The 21,757-nt window shown below is 36.1% G+C and overlaps 1 protein-coding gene across 1 annotated transcript in view; it reads right to left on the reverse strand.

Moving 5' to 3' along the window:
• LOC123819361 overlaps positions 1-11,130 on the reverse strand; it is a 59,835-nt gene extending 48,705 nt beyond the window's left edge. The window contains exons 1-6 of the mRNA XM_045839691.1: positions 10,977-11,130; positions 8,205-8,348; positions 7,713-7,790; positions 5,485-5,678; positions 4,928-5,031; positions 3,394-3,498 (exon numbers count right to left, since the gene is read on the reverse strand). Of these exons, the coding sequence (XP_045695647.1) occupies positions 3,394-3,498; positions 4,928-5,031; positions 5,485-5,678; positions 7,713-7,790; positions 8,205-8,348; positions 10,977-10,980 (629 nt within the window). The 5' untranslated portion in view covers positions 10,981-11,130. The remainder of the gene's footprint in view (positions 1-3,393; positions 3,499-4,927; positions 5,032-5,484; positions 5,679-7,712; positions 7,791-8,204; positions 8,349-10,976) is intronic.
• Positions 11,131-21,757: the final 10,627 nt, after the last annotated feature.

The raw sequence follows: 21,757 nt of genomic DNA on the forward strand, positions 1-21,757 counted from the left end.
GTCTTGTTTTTTATGTGCTTTTACTATTTATTCTCCTTTAATAAAATTTATTTTAAATATTATATTGAGAACTTTTCTAGTTCCTTAGTCTTCTAACTGGAATTTTATAAAAGTAAAGTTTCTTATTTTTTCTTTCATTTAATCAAAACACATTCATATTTTAAAATAAATGCAGCAGTTTGCATCTACTATGTAAATGGGGTAGTTATTTAATTTGAAGAAGTTGCATGCAGTTCATTCTAAATTATCAGGAATTTATATCCTAGTAACTGTGAAGCATTTTTTTTAAAAGGGATGAGTTATTCTACATTTCTAAGCATTTAACATGAATTAACTTGTAGTCATGAACCAACAATAAAAATAAAACCTATATTATGAATCAAAATCTAATATATTGACCTGTAATATGCAGTGGTGTCTAAAAATGATCATTTTCAGGTTTTGTCAGTTACAACATGATGCACAGATGAGAATGTCTGTACTTGATTACATGCTGACATTTGCCAGGATTACTAAGTCATTTGCAGTCCCATGAAAATGCCAAGTAAAAGCAATGATGGGTGGGGCACATAAAATTCTCCTTTTATCATTTATCACACATTTCACCTGCAATTAAGAAATTAAGCCTTCATTAAAGATATAGAAGAACTTGTGTGTGTGTGTGTTGGCCCGGTAAAGTAGGTACACCCTTTTTCTCCAGATTCTCTATCCTGATTAATGTCTCTCTCTTCATTTATGCTCTCATTCTTTCTTGTGCTCATGATTACAGTTATTTAGGAAGGAAAGTGAACTCAAGCTAATATAACAAATGCAGTTTTGATATAATATTTCACATGCTCTGCACAATTTGAATTTTATGACACACTCAGGCATGTGTCATAAGCCTATCCTTCCTTGTCCTTGTTTGTACAATTAAATGTTTACAACCTATAGTTTTGTCACTTTTGATGTTCTTCTAGTTTATGTTCTACAGTCTAAGTTTTGTAATTTTAATGTGTTAATTCTAATTATGTATTAGTGATTGTTATTTATAGAGTTAGGATCCTTCCTGGTGGGTTTTCCCTTGTTTTCAGGATAAAGTCGAAGACATATTTACACATATAGAGCACTTATATTTCTCTAACTTTTAAGTCCTAAGTCTTGGCTGACCTATCAATATAGATCCATTTAGATTAGTTTTTTAATAACCATCATTGCAGGCACAGAGCATCTATTTGTTTACTTTGTTCGGTCCTGTTTAACAGAAGTTTCCTGACTTGTGCTCATAATGGGCAATTATGTGTCTTGAATTGATGAGACTTTGCCTATAACCATTCATTCATTTATTCAACAATTTTTAGCCCCTTTTGTCACCAGACCAGTTCTGAGCTGATGTGGCCTTGCTTTGGCACCATCCGCGACCTGAAAGCACTTGACTCAGGCCAAAAAGAATTCAAAAACTAGTTTGAGTTGGAAGAAAAGCAACTTTTATTTAGGGTGAACTCAGGCTCCTGGGACAGGGTCAAAGGTTGAGCCTAGGACTGGCTTTCCCAGAGTGGGTTCCAGTGAACACGTGAGATGGGGTCAGTTCTTGGGATTTTGTGTGTTTACGAGGGTGGGTTGTTTCTGAACTTGGTGGCACCTAATTCTGACTCTCTCTTCTAATTGGGAGGAGGGTCTTGTTCCTAAAATGGTTTGCTCTGGAAGAGTCATGGCATTCTCCCACCCCCATTCCTCTCCTACTTGTGGTACGAGTTTTCATTATAACAATGCCATTTTCTTTTCTTTTTCTTTTTCTTTTCTTAAATTGGGTAACATTGGTTAACAAAATTTTACAGGTTTCAGGTGTACAATTCTGCAGTACATCATCTATGTATTGCATTGTGTGTACCCCACGTGGGTACACACGTGGGGTAAACCCCACTTGGGGTTTACCACCCCAAGTCAAGTCTCCTACATCACCATTTACCTCCCTTTACCTTCTCGCTGGTCAATGTCTCCTTCATCTTGGATCCATCTGTTTGTAGCCAGTCCTTGTTGTGGTTGACTTCCGTGACCACCAAAGGAGTTTTTCCTGCCCTAACTGTTGCCCTTTGATCATACCTGGCAGAGGGGGCTCTGATGAGAGAACCTAGGGGCTTATCTGCCTCTGCTGTCCCACCAACTTCCTCATTCTACTTGTTAGTTTTCCCTAATTCTTCCTATCTTGCCTCACTTTCACAGACGAAGTAAAAAACAACTTTAGTTTTTCACTTTATCTTCTAAATCCTCATAATCATTTTGTAAGGGGAAGGGCATCTGCCAGAAATGGGGGAGGGGTTGGGAAGTGCCAAGGACACCACCAGTGTATGTGAGTATATGTTGCCATGGCAACCAGAGCAAAGCACATATGACTACTTCCACTACATGGGGGATTCTGAGGGCAGTCTTTAAAAGCAGAGTGTGTAGAAACACTGCATAATTTGCAGTCCCCTCCCCTAGTGGCCCAGTCATTCACTAGGGGCTCAGTTGTCCAGGCTGGCAGGAGAAGGAGATCATGTGGTCCAGAGACATTCTCAGCACCCCTTCGCCAGCACTACAGAGCCTTCCTGGAGTGCAGTGGGCACTAGAGAGGAGAGGAGGCCCAGGTCAGTGGGCTCTGGGTGCTGTGCAGCTGGGCAGCAAGCCCCACTGGGCAGCAAGCCCCGCTGTGCCTGGCAGCCTCTGGCATGCTGCCCACATGTGTTCCTCCAGCACAGACCCAGTGAGCAGTGGAGCTGCCATTGGTGCTCCACCTGCTACAGCCTGGGCAGGGCCTTGGACCCACTGCACAGACATGTGGGAAGGTGCTTAGCCAGTTGGTGCTTTGTGCCTTGGCTGGCTCTGGAAGCCATGTGGCTAGGCAGCTGGCACCGGGTCCCCAAAGCACTGCACTGCACATTTGCTGTATTGGTCAGCAGCTGCCCCAGCGGGGTCTGGAAACTGCCTGGCTAGGAGCACAGCTGCACTGGTGAGATGACACAAAAGAGACAGGCAGCAAGGGCTGGACCAATGGGCAGACGCCAAACAAGGAGCAGCTTGCACAGGTTCCAAGGGACACCTGGAACAGACCACGACCAGAAGCATGTTTCAGCCACCTGTATTTTCCCAAGGACGGCACTTTTAAAGGGAAAGGGAATTCTAGGTGTGGCCTAGGACTGGTCTGGCCTGGCAGTGGGTGGCAGTGTTATTTTTCTTCAGATATATATTTTTTTTACGAAGGAATGGGTTTTGGGACAGAAACCTGCCTTTATTTCAAATTGTATGGTCATTAAATAAAAGTTTCCTTTTTTTTCTGTCGAACTTTATTTCCAAAGTTTTGCCTGTATGATGGCGAGTGGTGGGACTTCTGCTGGCTGGGTTCAGTAACAATTTCCCAATGTTTTCCTCTATTAAATTTGAGGTTTGCTGCAAATCCACTTCATGTCATCAAACCCCCTGGAACTATTGACTCCATCAGCACTCAGAAAAGCAAAATATCCATTCCCACTAATTTCAAACCTAAAAAAGGAATAACCAAAATCAGTTTGGAAACCATTTTCAGCTGTAATCAAAAATAAAATAAAAAATAGAGTGACTTAAAATCTTTCATATAAAACACTGAGCATGATACTCACCCATCACCATATGCCACACAGAAATATCTGGTACATTAAAGGACTGTAAGACTGAATGTAGGTATTTATTATTAGTGTAATGTGTAACCTTATTCAGAACAATAGGAAGAAAGATTGATTTGGGGGGGCATAGATAAATCAGTGCTATAATTATATCTCTACATCTATATACATTTACCTATATCTACTTTTATCTATCTATCTATCTATCTATCTATCTAGAGTTGTTAAATCCATAGATCTCTGGAATTTTTTTAAAGAACAGTTTTCTCAGACTCATAGATACAGAGCATAGACTGATGGTTGACAAGGGGCAAGGGCCAGAGGTGTGGGTAAAAAGGGTTAACGGGTTAAAAATAGGAACTGGTAGTTACACAATAGTCATAGAGCTGTAAATCCTACCATAGGGAACATAGTGGATACTATTGTAATAACTATGTATAGGACCCAGTGGGCACTGGAAACATCGCGGGCCCACTCAGTAAAGCACATGGTTGTCTATCCACTATGCTATACATCTAAAACTAATATAGAATAACATTAAAAATAAACTGTAATTGAGAGTATAAATAAATAAATAATAAATAAATAAATAAAACCAGTTCCCTGGGTCTATTTTTAGCCAGTGTTCCTTTTTGAAAGTAATAAGATTTCTATTTATTTGGTGCTTTTGCAGCATATTCAGATAAAAACTAGAAAGACTACTTATAATATTGTTTTTATTAATTTGTTCTGTTTGGTGACTGAAATTTCCCTTTTTTCCCATAAACATAATTTTTCCTATTGTACATATTTCAATATTTATTTAATTTTTATCTAGCACTTAATGAAATATTAAGGCAGGGATACATGTGTGCAAAAGGAAAGAAGTACAGTTCTTGTCGGTAAATGGTATGTAAGTGAGGAAACCATATTCACTCAAGAAACTCTTAACTAACTAAATAATATTGATTTTGATGGACATTTGGAAAGTTAAAGACAACTGTATGTTCTCTGTTTAAATAAGAGAGATTTTGTATAAAATCAGTTAGTTAGAAAAGGTTCAAGAAATGTTTGTGCTTTGGCTTGAAATTGGCAAAATAGTTGAATTTGAATTAGCAATATGAGTGCTGATTAGCAAAAGTTTGACAATGAAAAAATAAAATAGGAAGCAAATAAAAATAAAATGGAAAATTCCACTGTGTTATTTAGCAAGAAAGAAGATGGGATGTTCGAAAGTATGTTTCAGTGTGAAAAGGCACATTTCACAGTTCAAAATGGTTTAATATTTTTCACAACCAGAATAAATCTTCCCTTCCACATTTGAAACTCACCAGGGGTTGAATATTTTGCCATTTGTCCATTTCCAAGGCTCTCCTTCTTTTCTGCTCAGCCCAATCCAGTGCATAAATGTTCCTGTGTACTTTTTCAAAAATTCCTTTCAAAAAATCACAGCGTGTTCTATTTAACAGTTTAGAGCACATTGCTAAAAGGGCTTCTTGTCCCAGTCAGATTTTAGGATTTACATATTAATTTGCACGCCCCAGTGCTTCTATGACAACAAACAGCACAAATGCTCAGCTTAGTTTTACCTGGAAGATTTTTACTTTTCTCTTTTACTTCTTACACTCTCTGAGCTACCCTGATTTAAATTGTCTTTAAAGGTAACTACAATGTCTCCACTGGGATACTGATGAGAACATTTGACATCTTATCCTTCTAGTTGTAACATATAAACTATTGTTTGAAGATTACATGAGTTTTTATAGTTTCAGTGCTTAAAACATAGTCTGACTTACATTATTCAGTATTAACTTTTGCCATTTTTACTCTCTTTTATTCTCTTACAAGCTTAAACTCTGAAATGATTGAAAACTTCCCTTTTTCTTACCAGATCTTGACGTGTGTCAATCTGAGCAAGTTCTGATCTTTGTGACCTGCAAAATGTTTTACTGGCTGTCCAGTTTCTGGTACCATCAGAAAAATAGAAACACTTAGATCTTACTTCAATCCATTTTCCCGGACATTTTATAGTTTGGGGATTTATTATAGTTTGGGAGTTTCTTGAAGGTACTACCATGATTACTGGAAAAAAAAAAAGAAAGAAATGATCAAATTTTTAAAAAGTTAAAATGTGTTTCTACTCATTCTGGTGAATCAGTTTTACTTTTTACTCCCATGGTTTGAGGCCTGTAAAATTAACTTCATTCACGTGGTGAATGAATTCAATGCCTCTGTCTGCAAGGAAAACACTTAGTGGCCAAGTAGTCTATACTTTAGCCTCTTTTCCTGGCTTCTATTTTGAGAAATGGAACCACTAGACACTCATGGTCTCTACTGGCATGCTACCAAAAAGAATGCATAAAAGTTAGCAATCAAGGAAGGACCTAGAAACCTGAATATAATTTAAGCCTCAAGGATTTAGGTAACAAATGAAGGTTACATTTTACCATGAAGAAATGAGAAGATCATAGACAGAGGAGGATATAAAAGCTACAGAAGTGAAACTCTCCATCAGTTATAACAAGTCACTGAAATATGAGTTAGCGAAACATCTGTCCTACTTCCACAACATCCGGTGCCAAAGGAACTGGAATAATAATGAGTATATGTACACTGTTTTGAGAATTCACTCGTTCAGGTTTTTTAGTTAGGTGTTGAGTAATGAGAATAAGATAAAGTGTCTGCCCTCCAAATGTTTAAGTAAGTTAATGTGACCAAGAAAGTTCAAAGTAGCCCTGAGTGGTATGGCTCAGTGTACTGAGCATCATCCTGAAAACCAAAAGGTCACTGGTTCAATTCCTGGTCAGGGCACATGCGTGGTTTGTGGGCCAGCTCCCCGGATGGGGCCATGTGAAAGGCAATCAATCAATGTTTCTCTCTCACATTGATGTTTCTCTCCCTCTCTTTTTACCTCCCTTCCCCCTCTCTAAAAATAAATAAATAAAATCTTCAAAAAAGAGCCAAGTAAATGTTCAAATGTAGAGATAACTCCAAAGCCTTCTTGCCTCACTCTGCAATGCTTGTTTATTTGTTTGTTTGTTTGTTTTTGTAATACTCAGAAGTAGATCCAGGCTACTACCCATGAGTAATAAAATATATTGTTTCAACACTTTTAAAAATTAATCAATATATATAAAGACTTCTTATAGAGACCCTTCTCTACAAATGTTTAAATTGCAGATGTTTAAATATTGACAATACTGAGCTCCTAGGATTCTACAGTGACAGAGGAAACTGTGAGCAGAAAGTGTATCCAGTACTCTTGCAAATGACAAAGGAGACAAAAATCAAGAGTGTAAAGTATTACTTTAAGTGCTAGTTTAAGTGCTAAATTAAGCAAAGCATGCACACGGGCAATCAAGTACTGAAGACTATTAGCCTTAGCTTAGGAACTAAATTTGATCTTTGAATTCTTTCCACAAAATGAATCCAGAACACCCAGAAGGGAAAGTAAACATCTTCCTTTTTACAAATCTACTGCAGCAGAGAAAATCTTGCAAAATATCACTTATGTTATTATCTTTTTCTTTCATCAAAAGAGGATAGAAACAAACAAATATTTCATATAACCACTATTAGTAATATTACTTACTCTTGCTCCAAAAGAAATGAGAGTAAAGACATACTGTAATTACAGAGGGAGTGTTGCATGGTGGTTAAAATATCAGGAATTACAAGGGAGTCACAATTTTGGCTCTGGAAGTTATTTGTGAGACACAACTTACTCACTCTGATCTCTATTTCTCTGTCTGTAAATGGATTTCATAATTATACCTATTCCATAGTCTTATAAGAATTAAATATAAATATTAAATGTAATGTTTTTGACATTAGGCTCTTTAACTCACACAAAATACTCTCAATTAAAAAATAGTTATTGATGTTGCTATCTTATCATCTGAGAATTTATGATTATTTTACTCCAAGATCAAGAGCTCCTATAAAGTTGAGAAGATGACTATAAAACCTGCTGAACTGATAAGAACCCAAGGAGAAATCTGTACAAACCTATTTATTACTCCAGAACTGAGAGATTCCACATAGAGCTTGAGATATAAATGTTTAGGCTTGCTAACCATAAATAACCATAGAAAGTTTATGAATGAATCCACTCACCTATTATTATAAAGGATATTGGAATAATAATAAAAACGATGAGTGCATAAGTCACCCAGTTGCATTTTGACTTGTGAGCTGCAAAATAAAACATTTATAATAAAATTTCCAGAGAAACTCTGACTGGATATTTATTATTCATTTATTCTTTCATAATAATCACTCAAGAAACTCTGATTAAAAGCATCAATCTCTTGAAGTAATAAAAGATACAATGACCTTACAAAGTGCAAAGAAGGTAAGTGGCAATGATTAGTATAGCTGTTCAGAAGGGTGGTGTGGGATGAGGAGATCACTTAGATACGATGCAGGGCTGGAGGTAAGGCAAAGTTATGTCAAAAGGTGGAAACAGTATGAGTGGGAATTATAATCAAGAAAGTACAAGGGTCATCAAAAGGTCTATGATTGGCCCTGGCCATTGTGGCTCAGTTGGTTGGAGTGTCATCCTGTAACCTAAGCATTGTGGGTTCCACTCCCGGTCAGGGCACATACCTCGGTTCTGGATCTGGTCCGGGGTCCAGGCATGTCTGACCTCTGGTCCAAGTGCATCCGATCCCTGCCCCAGGAGCATAGGGGAAGCAAGCAATTGATGTTTCTCTCTCACATCGATGTTTCTCTCTCTCCCTTCCTCTCTCTCTACAAACAATACAAAAATGTCCTCGGGTGAGGATAAAAAGTTTCATTTAAAAAAGGATTATGATCAGACAAATGGTTATAACACATACATCAGTTTATAAAAACAAAAGATAGGGAAAAAGGGAAAGTCATCATATGACAGAAGAATGTAAGTGTAGGGTAAGTTGTTTTCTTTATACTGTAAGCAATAAGGGGAAGAAGTTTAATGCGTTTGAGCAAGAGGATGTCAGTAACAGCAGTATTTTGTGGGGAAGAGAATGAATTAGAAAGGAGATAGGATTTGGTACTCATGGAAATGTTAGGAGGTTAGGAACAAACAGTAATAGTTTTACTACTGGTTAAGATAATCATTTCTGATACAGTATTAGCAGATGTAGAAATAATATGGGAAGAATGTGAGTGTATAGTGTGTACACACACAAACATATTTCAATATCAGAAGAAAAAGATTTGAAGAAAAAATTAAAAAGAGCACAGCAGACCTAGTGAGTGAAAGCTGAGAAAATTTACTAGGTTTTGTAGGGGAGGCAAATCTTTACCTTTACCCACCTTTCTTAGATTTTCAGCTGGCATGAACAAAAAGAAAAAACAGATTGACAAGAGTAAAACAATTCATTAACTGGTGTGGGACACGTTATCAGAGAGAAACCTAAAGGAAGAGAAATTCAAAGCGGTAGCTTAGAACTCTGGCTTCTATAGCATTTTCAACAAAAATAAATACATAAATCTGTAGAGAAATGACAGGACAAAGAAAAAGCAGTTTCAGGCTGCCAAAGGTGGCAACTCCAGGAAGGTAAATTTTCAGGAGGGAACTAAATAGAATGAAGTATACTGTCTCTGGGCTGACAGAAGTCTGTCTCCAATAAAGGGAGAATTTATATTCTGTCTTTAGGCAGAAAAGGGGGGAAAAGGTAGGGCGAGTTTCTCCTGCATTTACTGCTTGCTAATAACCTTTAGCTCAAAATAATTTCTATGTCAAAAAGCATACATTGGGGTAACATATTCTGGTTTCCTTCCATTTTATGATCACACTAAAAGGGAAAAGGATTCTTATAAAAGAAATATATCTGCAAAAGTTTCAAACAATTTGATTATATAAAAAGATGTTACAACAGAAGCAACTTTTATTTCCTTTACTTTTCTTGTATCACTCCTTACAACTGCTAATGCTATGCTATGTTAAATAGTGCCCGTGAGCAATTGTCTATTGTTTGCTGTTAATCTTTTAAAAATCTGCATAAAATTTCATTGCTAAACAACATAAAATGCTGTATAAATTTAACATAAGACATTAGCAATTAAAGGAAGTATTCTCTTATTCTTAGTTTCCTAAGAGGGTGTATCTTAGACACTGAATGTTACCAAATGTTTTATATGTATTTATTGAATAATCCTGTAGTTTTACTTTTGAAGTCTATTAATGAGGTGGCACTAGATAGTGGGGCAACACTGGGTATACAAAACATTTTGGACAAAGGAGAAAGGAACAGGGTATCAGATATCAGAAATGAGAATAGACATTTACAGGCAGGTGAGAAAGAGCAGAAAGCACAAGGCAGGAAAATCCTTCCTGGGAAAATCAGAAACAATGAGACACGGGTGGGTAACTAGCTAACCTGCCCGAAGCCCTTTTGTTTATTACAATTAATTAAAATTAGGCTAAAACGACATCCTAAATTCTCCTTCCTGAAGTAGCTTTCTGTGCCTGAATCTCTTTGGCAAGAAGGTAAGGAGGGTCAAAGGCTCTTTCTGCGTCTTTTGTTTCTTAATAAACAGCTTAAAATCAATATCCCCCAAAGCAGCTTCAGAGTGGCAGAGTTTTGTTCCTTCCAACAACATAGTGATTAGGCATTAAAATATCTCAGGAAGTGATCACCCCGATTTTTAAATATTTCTGATGGTTTCTCAAAGGGTGGGGGATTGGGTGTCAAAAGGGAAGGGGATTAAGAAGTACAAACCACCAGTTATAAAATAATAAAGTACAGCACAGGGAATAACATCAATGACATCATAACAACTATGTAGGGTGACAGATGGTTACTAGACTTATTGTGGTGACCACTTCATAGGACATATAAATGTTGAATCGCTATGTTGTATACCTGGAACTAACATAATATTGGCACAACAGTGTATCAACTATAATTTTAGAAATGTTTAAATGATGGTTAGAAAGGGAAAATTTTGGAGACAGGCTTGCATGCAGGCAAGAAATGTCACATTGACATGATGGTGACCATCTAGAAGCCAAGGAGAGTGGCTGGACCGGGCCCTTCCTTTCCTAACAGCCCTCACAAGGAACCAATCTTACCAACGCCTCAGTTTCAGACATCTGGCTTCCAGGACTGTGGCACAATAAATAATTGATGTTTAAGCTACCCAGTTTGTCATGCTTTGTTGTGGCAGTTCCAGTAAACTAAAACACCAAAGCATTTATAAACTAAGATAAAAGAAAATAGAATTTTGAAAGGTCTACGATGCCATATATCTAATGAGAACGACGAAATGATTGAAATGAATATTATAGACAATGAGATGGTAATGTCAGAGTAGGCAGTCGGTTGTTCACCACAGAGAAGGGAGCAGGCAAGGTCTGACTGCGTTGAGAAACAGCAGCTTCACACTCACCCATTGTTCCGGACTACATCCTACTTCGTCAACTTGGCAGGAAAGACAACCTTACGGCCGCCCAGGGGGTAACGCAAATTGCTGCTCCAGATTACCTGGGAGAGAAAGAAAAAGTTACCTGAAATACCTCCCGCTGAGCACACGCACAGGAGAAGCCCAGAAAGATGACTCAGAACTATGAAGCAAGAGCAGCAGGAGCCAAGATGGCGACCACGAAAAGGGGAAGGGCACTAACCTGGGAAAGGCTAGGAAACAGACTGGAGAGAGGGAAGGCACCAGCACAGACCCAGGACAAGCCAAGAAGGAGATCGGAGAGTTTGAAAGAAAGCCTTCTCCTTCTCTCAGACCCAAGGAAATATATGCAGTCCTAGCAAAGACCCTGCAGCCAGCCCGCTCTCTGCCTCTCCGAGGGTGTAGTATCACTTGTCACTTTTCTCTCGAATCTTGTCACTGTTGCTAAACTCCTCTTTGCCAGTGTCTCTAAACTACTTTTGCTGTGGCACCACAGAATCACCACAGCCTCTGGCAACAGCTAATGCTTGTACTCTCCAAAAATTCTGCCAGAGAGGGCATGTTCTCGATTATTTAGATATATCTTCATTCATGTTGGCCAGATGTTAGCTATTTCTACCCATCCTTGGGCTGCGCAGGCTGAGACAGGGAAAACATTCATCGTTACAGGACGGGGCAAAACTGTGGCCACCAGCTTCTTTCTTTTCTATAGAAGTACATTAAAAAGCATTTATATGGGGATATAATACACATACCATAAAATTTACACCAAATGTCTTCACATGCACAAGCTCGTGCCCTGTCTTGCAGATACAATACTCCACATTTCCCCTAAATCTTTTAGTACTTTACAGAAATGCTCCCCCCCACCTCACTTACTTTACTAGTTTTCCTCTGTAAGTAAGTAAGTCTGCATTCTCAAGCTGTCCTCTGGTGGTGGTGGTTGTTTTTTTTTTAATTTCTTCTCCCTTATTCTCACTCACCCACTGAAACTTACTCTCATGCCTGGTGTCGCGTGGTTCTGGGATGATCATGGAAAATGTGATAAACCATACAGAGTATGAACAAATTCACACTTGCTTTGGTAAGAGATAATACTAGACAGACTTGTTTAGGGAAAGGAAAGGAAAGTTGACTCATCCATAAAAGGAGTATCATGAAATTAGCAAAATATTTTTATCCTTAGACAAGAAAAAACATGTTACATTGCGTATCGTGTGCTACCACGTGGAGTGTAGAATTCATGTTATTGTAGCACTCCATACTGTTTTTTGGAATTCTCTCATTTCTCATTTCTATAGAAAGTGCATACACAAATCCTAAATAATAATTATACATGCACATATTCACTCTGTACAGGTTCAAATGAATTGATTGTGTGACTTTCAGAAAGTTGCCTAAACTCTCTGTTGCTCAGTTGTTGTTTTTTTCTGTAATACTGAGAGCAAAACTGTCCTTCCCTTGTAGGAATGTTAATGATCAAATATGATACCACATGGAAAATGCTTAGAATGATGATGCCTGGCATTTATGTCAAATGTATCTCCATCTGCTTGCCTGTCTGTCTGTCTCTCTATCCACATAATCAGGGACACTTTATCACTTTAAAATCTGCTTACAAATTACAGCATATATGTAATCTAAAACAGAGTTCTATTTTACATCCCTCACAGATCATTTTGTGTATGAAGCTGTATTATGTTTTAAACATTTTATATTTTGAATTCAGAAATTAGTTAGATCACTGACCTACCTTTCTGGTGAGAGTCAGAATTTCTCTCTGGATTTGAATATATATAAACATGCCCAAATCTGACAACCAAAAATCTCTGCAGACTTTGTGTTTGCTGTGTGTGCAGAGCCCTTCATCCATTTATTTCTGTAAAATTATATACGGAGAATAGAGAACATCCCCTAAATTTTGCTCAGTCATGGTAAAGGTCTGGGTACCTTCAGTATGGTTGGTTCATGCGTTGTGGACTTTTGGAAAGAGCCACTTTTGGAATGGGATGACCTGATACTAATCTTGGGTCTATAATCTGCTAGTTGTTTTTTTTTAACTTCTGGAAAGTTACATGAATTCTCTTTATTGAATATTCTTGGTTGCCCATTCTATTCGGAAGGCTCTTAAATGAGATAACATAAAATGTACACTGGAAACAGAAAGGGCTTTGCAGGTCTTCAGTGAGCTTTAGAAACTTTTCTCCCCCACAGGCTCCCTGATAATCTCTCATACACATCTATTAAGTCACCTTGCATTTTGCATTGCAACTACTGACTGCTTTTGTTGTTGCTGTTTGTTTTTCCCCAAGCATGACAGAGGTAACTGACTACTCACATTGTATTCCTAGGGCCTGGACTTTTCAGAATGCTGTGAATTACTTGTTTTACACTTCAAAAACATGGATTATTTGGTCCACTTCAGTTTCTGAAATAACATCAAATCAGACTCCCCACTCTAACTTCAGGGAAGAATAGTCATGGCATGTCCAGAAACAAAGATGTTTAGGATATTTTCTATATTCCAGATTCTCAATAAACATTGATTTAATACATATATCAAAACTTGTTTATAAATACATTATTTTTTCTTCAGTAATCCATACATGTAATTTTGCTTATACTCCCATCTGTTGAATTTAAATGTTTAGCCTACTTGTGGTTTTTCTTGGCTGACTTTGTAGGTATTTTGCTCTATGCTTTATTATTGGTTAGTAGTAATCTGATGGAATGCTGTCTGGGTTGGGCTCATACTGGAACAGAAGTCTACCAACCTTTTATCACAAAATGCACCAACAGGAAGGCCGTCTTTTATTAACCGATAGTGTATCTAAAAAACTGGCAATTTGTTTTGCTTTATTTTTTTGAAAGCTTTGTTTCAAAAAATTGTCCATGAAATAAAATGCGTTTAAAATAAAATAAACAATCAAAAATAGAATGAAGACTGAACTTATGCTTCTTAGTTTTTCTAGTGATTAATAAAGTAACAATACACTATGTTAGTCATCATATATTGACTGTTAAAATTCCTTATTGATAACTGAAGATGAGTGGAAACAGCAACCCTTCTTCTCCTTATCCAATTCCATACAATTCATATATATACATGTTTTCCAAATGGTCACCTCTATAATTTTACACAGCACACTGAAAGTCTAATTCTTGTTTTATGCAGAAAGCATATCTTGATTTCCTGCTTAGTTAAAAAGAAAGAAGACATTTCCCTTCAATATTCCTATGCTCTTTTTACCTATTTTTAATATTATGGTTATGGAGTTATATTTATCTGTGTAGAAGAGAGTATAAAATTATTATTATTTTAATTATCAACATGAATATTTAAACACAGGAGATGTGGGCCTCAATTTGTATTTTGGGTTTGGGCTCTGTAAATTTTAAAGGAAGTTATATATAATCACATATATTTCAGAACATTAAATGAAATAAATAAAAATAAAATTATATATATGCTCACATAGAGGTATATACATTTTTATTATTTAAATGTTAACACATGCACATCATTTTGTAACTCATTTTTTAAATAATGTACCTTAAAGATTTCTCATATAACACATATCTAAGGCTATAAGTTCTTCTGTATGTGTAAAATATTATATTTTACCTGGTTGTTAGCAAAAATTCACTTGCTTTATACCAATATAGTTCTACCTTTCCTAAAATTTTATATTAATGGAATAATACATAGTGTTTGTGTCTGGCTTATTTCACTTTCAATAATGTTTTTGAAATTCATCCAAGTTGTGCATAAGTACAAGTGCTTTCTATTTTTTTACTGAGTAGTATTCTCATTTTTTTTGTTTCTTTTTTTTTATTTTATTTTAACCATTGTTCAAGTACAGTTTTCTCCCTTTTACTCCCAATCCAGCCCACCCACCCAACCCTCCCCACTTCCCTCCCATTGTATTCTCATTTTTTATTTATATCACATTTTATCCACCAATCTGATGATAGACTTCTATTTTCTGTATTTGACTATTATGAATCTGCTTTGCACATTTCATAACAAGCCTTTCCATGGCATATGTTTCATTTCTCTTAAATTCTCAGAAATGGGATTTCTGCATCATGAGGCAAGTGTCTATTCATATTGTCAAACTGGTTTCCAAAATGGGCATATAATTTCCAGTTCCCATCAGCAATGTGTGTAATGTTTCAGGTGCTCTACAACTTTACAACACTTAGTTAGACTCTTTTTTAGCTATTTTAATAGAAATATGTTGATCTCTCATATGGTTTTAGTTTACATTTCTCTAATGATTAATTGTGTTATGCATCTTTTATGTTCTTATTTGTCATTTAGATATCTCTTTTGATGAAATGTTTAATATTTGCCCATTTTTAACTGAGTTATTAATCTCTTATTTAGTTGTATGAGGTTATTATGTATTTTAGATACAAATACCTCATCCTACATATGTTTTACAAACATTGTCTTTCAGCCTGTGGCTTAACTTCTCATTTTTCTTATAGTTTATGTGGAATGGTAAAAATATTTCATTTTAATAAAGCCAAATTTACCATTTTGATCATGATGCAAAATTTTAAAAAATCATAATTAATCTCTGAATATTTCTCCCAAGGCCTTCTTTCCATATCTTAAATATGTTACATATCCACCCAAGGCTGAGTGGACCATTAATGCTCACTCATGTTTCATCTTTATCTCCTTTAGGCAGACTTAATTGAATTTTGGATAAGTAGAGGTATCTTTCCCTCCCTCTTTTTACCCTCCAATCTGTTCCACCAAGACATGCTGATTTATTATCAGTTATGATCAAGAGCACCATTACGCCCATAGGCTTAGATGCACCAACTGATGTGGTCTAGTATAAATTGTAAAAACATATATGCACACATTCATTTCTTGTTTTTTTTTCTTTCTTTTTTTTTTTTATTTTACCATGTATAGAGTGTCTAACATGTGCTGGACATTGTTCTGGGTGCCTGAGAGATATTCATTGACAAAACAGAAGTCCTTGTCCTCATTCTAGAAAGATTCAAATCTCAGGTTAGTTTTTTGGTTTGTTAGTTATGTATTTAAATAAAGATAAAAATCATTTAAAATTTTATTGGTGAACTTAAAACATATGTTTGATAGGAGGGACAATGTATATGAATTTATAATACATAAAAGGAAGGTTTTCTTTAATTTGTTTCTTCTACGGAGAGACTCTTTATCTAGGGACAAAGGCCTTTTCTGCTGCATATATACATTTTTTCATCACCACAGTTGGCAGTACTTATGCCATCCTTAAAAACGAAGGCACACTCTCCACTTCCTTCAATGGTGAACCTGGAACAAAACAGATTTTTTTGCTGAACCTCATGAAAAATAACTAGACACAGCCTAACATACATACTGTAAACTTTGGTGACCATGTTTCTAAATGAGCAAAGTGGAGAGCATAGAGGAAGTGAAATGAGCTGCTCTCATATCAGTCTTCGAACTCTAACTCGGACCGCAGTGGTGGGAAGGAACAAGTACTAGGGAACTTCACTGCTTCCACACCCGAGACAGTCCTGGAACTTTATGCTGTTTTAAACATTGCATCATTTTGTTGATTATATTCTTCTCTTTATACTTTCAAATAAAAAGTAATAGATTAATTTTGCTGTTTAAAGGTTATATTGAGGGAGAGTATAACTGATATTTCATTGATCACCCATCACACACTAAAAATATTGGTCTATGTTAAGGCTGAAACAGGTGCCCACTTGTCCACTCTTTGCAACCATCACCATGGTAAAATACATATTTTGGACTTGAGTGCCTATGATACACATAAATAATTATAAATGAAATATCTAGAAAGAATTTTTACACTCATATTTCAAGTCATATAGAAGCATAGGAAATTAAATATTCAAAATGAGGAAGAGAAAAATAGAATGGCGAATTATGAATTTCTGATTATATGGTCATTAAAATGTTTTCAGCACTTCTTTTGGGGGGAAATTTGTAGCACTTAGTGTAGTTTTTTCACTTCAAAATTTTATGATTCCTGTTTTCAAATTGTATGTGTATTTCTGTGCCTATATATTCTTTAGTGCCAACTGAGAACTCACTAGCTCTTATTGACTGAATTATGACCCCCCAAAATTTATTATGTTATAGACCTAAGCCCCAGTAGCTCAGAATGTAACTCTATTAGAAGACTGAGTGTTTGCAAAGGTGATTAAGTTAAATGATGTCAATTCAATATGACTGGTGTCGTTGTAAGAAAAAAAATTCAACACAAATAGGCATATCTGGAAGGAAGACCATGTGAAGACACAAAGAGAAAAGATGGCCATTTACAAGCCAAGGAGAGAGGCACTAGAAGAAATCAACCCAACCAACACCTTGGTCTGGGACCTCTAATCTCCAGAACTGTTGTTTAAGATACCTAGTCTGTGGTGTTACAGTAGCCCAAGCAGACTAACACACCAACTTTAAGCAACTTAAAGCTCTTTTACATCTCTCTCAGTTTTTTAAAATTTTATTTGAATTGTTGTTCAAGTACAGTTTTCTGTCCTTTATTCCCACCCCAGTCCACCCACCCATCCCTCCCCATCTCCCTCCCCAATTTTTAAGTGAACTACATGTAATATATACTATGTTAAGCTGTCAACATTTTCTCTCAAGAAAATACCGTGTGTTAGGTTTTGTAGTCAGAAACTTTGTTGTACTTTTTCTTACATTTTCCAAGTTGAAAATTTAATTACCAACTATATTTTTACCTTCAAATCATCGCGTATTTTCACTCCAAATTCATCATAAACACAATGGTGACAGAAGTTTCTCTAAATTTATGCTGTTTTATAATCCAGGAAATATCATAAAACACCTTGCTGCTCTTTTTATGTCATCTATACGTCATATAATACCTAGCACAGATTGCCATAGATCTAGGACAGTGCCTGTCTACAGTATGTGTTCCATAAAGGGTAGCTAGTGGCCCTCCTGCAGGGAACACAATATCCTTCTTGTTTCTTTTTCCTCCCTAAAGTCAGGGAACATTTTAAGTCTCGAGAACAAAAGTTCAGTCTGAAGATACAATCAGTTCCTCAAGCTAAGGAACATAGAGAAGTTCTCAAATTTTAAATAAAAATCAAGAGAAACAAACATTTTCTATTTCTCACTTATTCTCTTCCATTTCAGGCCACCAGTGGGTGGAGTAAGTGTAGGCTTGAAAATATTTTCTGACTCCCCTGTCAATGAGAGTCTAAAGCAGCAAAAAACAAAAGGCAGAGTACAGATGGAAAGAGGCAAGGATCAAACTACTTACACTTTGGTGTAGTCTAGGATGAAAGGAATACCCATGGCTCACACGTGGTATAGTCCAACTTACCATATGGAAGTAAATATTGGTATCTGATGCTAAACCCTCACTAAAGATCATATATTTGTCTGAAAATTCTCTGGCATCTATTTGTTGAGGGCCTTTTGGGACAAGGAAAGTGGGACATGGAGGAAACTGTGGAAGTAGCTGATTATAGAGTCAGAATCTTTACCACGCTTAATATGTTTAATAACAAATAAATGTTTTAAGGCTTACCTATCACTTAGTGCATCTCCATTTGCCCACATCCAGCGTTCACTTACATTGTGCTTTTTTAGTCCAATCCAATATGAAGAGGTCCCCAGATAGTACTTCAAAAAATCCTTTTACAAAATACAGAGTGCTGTGATGGATCTCTTCTCATTTTCTCACTCTCACTATTTCCAAAGCTATGATCTTTCTTTGAGCACATTATTTTCTCATTACGGTTATTGCAAGTCTTGTAACAACACTATGCTTTTATATTTGCCACTGACTAAGTCCGCCAGAGCAAAGAAAACAACTTTTGAAAACTTAAGTCAGATCAGGTCATACTTCTGCTCATAATTCTGCATTATCTCTCTACTTTACTTGGAGTAAAACCCAATCGTTATAACTGTCTACAAAATCTTAATGATCCATATCCCTCCCTCGCTTCCTTATTTTAGGCACACTGACGGGCTGTCTCTGTTCTATTCCTTGGAGGCATAGACTTACCTTAATGCCTGTGTTGTTGCTGCTTCCTCTTCCTGAGACATTTATCCCCTAGACTCCCTTGACTAACTCCCTCACAGGCTTCACACTTTTGCTCAAGTGTCATCATCTCAATTAAAAAAGACTCTATTTCTTGCAGTCTACCCATGTGGAACATTCACCATACCACTTAAAGTATAAATACATATTTTTGCATAAAATTTACTAACTTCTAATATACTATATAATTTACTGATTTATTGTGATTATTTTTTTATTCCCTGTGCTTCCCTTGGGATGTAAGCTCCATACATGCAAAGGTCTTTGTTTTGCTGAATGATATATCATACCCTTGAAGTATACCTGATATACAGTACCTCAATAAATTAAATGAAGCTTATATTGCAAAGAAAAAAATCTAACCACTTCATTCTGGGTGTTGAATATGAGCAGAGATCCATGTTGGGCCATACAGTTTGCCTGGCCATTTTTCCAAGTTGCTTGTTGTTCAGATTCAAAGAAGCATCTATTATAGACTCGGTGCCAGCCTTTTGGACATATGATTGTGTCCACAGCGCATTTGGTTTCTTTCAATTTCTTTGAATATTTAACTAAAATTAACAGTGATAGAGAAAAAAATGAATTACGTATAAGAGAAAAAACAGAGTTTAACCTTTAAGGGAAAAGATTATCATATATTTCAGATTGAAAAAATGTATTTTTCCATATTCAATTCAAATGGTTTAACTTTAAACATCACTAAAAAAATTAAAGATCAAGAATAAAGCATTAAAATCATAATTGAAAGCTTCATATCTTTGCATAATTAAAGATAGCAATAATAAACAAATAAACAAATTTCCAGAAACACAAACTTTTCTAGCCACTTTCCTTCCCAGTTTCTTCGCATTACTGTCATTTTGTCTATTTATCTACTTCTCTGCTTATAACTTATTATGGCATCTGGGACATGTCTCGCTGTAAATAGACCAATATTCTATATGCATAACTGCAGGGGGCTGATTCCCTTTCACTGACTTAACTGAGACCGGACTGTGCTTCTAGAACTGCATTTCCCCAGAAGTTGAAGTTGTTGTTGTTTTTTTTGTCTTTAAACACAAGACAATGGAACAAATAAATGTTGAAATTTTACTAGCTTTTACTCTCTACTTTTTACTCTCCTACTTCTGCAACTACATAAATGAAGTTACTTGTTAATGTACAACCCTGAGAAAAACAAGGTTTACCAAAAGAATGCCTCCTACCCACAGCTGAAATAAATTACTGGCTCATAGTTAAGCCTATGAAGGGGAAAACCTTCAGATGGTCAATAAATCAGCAGTGTGGGACTGGTATAAAAACCATGTGAAACAATCAGGCCAGCAAAATTAATTAAAAGTATCAAGTTCAAAGTGATTAAAAAATGTCAAGTTTAAATAAATAGCTCACACAAAAATCAAGTATTTGGTTTAGAACTTGAGTTACTAGAAAGCCAAGTTCTCTTATTCATTTGTCAACTATTAGATGAGTTTTCATGTGCCAGATACTTCTGTAACTCTAGGAATACAACAGTGTACATAATGTACAAAAATCTTTGTTTTATGGGACTTATATGTCTAGGAAATTATTAGTTGATCATAAAATATATCAGAGTAAAGAGGACTGGGATTGTTTGTGGAGAGAGTTGCAATTTTAAAGATATAGTCAGGACAGGGTGTAATGAAGAGGTGAAATGCACTAACGTCTTGAAGTCAGTGAGCTAATGAGGCATTAGCACACCCAGGGGAAGCTCTTTGCAAGCAAAGAGAAGAGATAAGGACCAAGGTGAATGTGTCTGGCTTATTCACAAAATAGTGAAGATGCCTATATGACTGAAGATGAGGCAAATAGTAGAAGATGGCATCACAAAGGTAATTGGGTGACTGGATCCAATACTGCCTTGTAGGCTATTTGCAGGCTTTTGGTATTATTCCAAGTAAATAAAACATGGCAGCATTGTGAATAGATCTGATTTGTTTTAAAAACATTTTAAGAAATATATTCTAGAACTCTACTGTCCAGTATGGTAACCACTAGCCACATACAGCTGTTGAGCACTTGAAATATAGCTAGTTCAAATCTAGATGTCCTATAAGTATAAAGTATATTCTAAATATCAAAAACATAGTACCAAAAATGAATGTAAAAATCTCAATAATAATTTTATATTTGTTATGTGGTGAAATACTATATTGACTATACTGGGTCAATTAAAAATACAATAAAACTTTTCATTAGTTTCTCTTTACTTTTTAAATGTGGTTTCTAAAATATGAATGACATTTATGGCTAAATTATATTTTTACTGGAAAATGTTGCTCTAGAAGCTCAAGGGTGGAAAAGGGAGAAACATTTAGTAAGGAAAGGATGTTGGCTAGGAACAGAGTGGTAATAGAGGTGGTGAAAAGTACTTGGATTCTGGTTATATTTGGAAAGACTAGGCAGAATTTGCTGATTATATTTGGGTTTGATGGGGGTGAAAAGAATCAAAACATGACCGTAATGTTTTGGGCCTAAAAATTGAAACCATAAAGCTGCTATTTCCTGAGATGAGGCGAACCACAGATAAAAGGTTATGGGAAAGAGGTATATTAGGATTTCACCTTGGGTGGTTAAGTTTGAGATATTTGACAATCAAGTAGAAATTTGGAATTCATGGATGAGACCCAGATTGGAGATGTATATTTGGAAATGGGTATTTGGAGGTCATCA

This window comes from Phyllostomus hastatus, unplaced genomic scaffold, assembly GCF_019186645.2.
Source record: "Phyllostomus hastatus isolate PE091 unplaced genomic scaffold, TTU_PhHast_1.1 phas_contig_308, whole genome shotgun sequence".
NCBI classification, from domain to species: domain Eukaryota; kingdom Metazoa; phylum Chordata; class Mammalia; order Chiroptera; family Phyllostomidae; genus Phyllostomus; species Phyllostomus hastatus.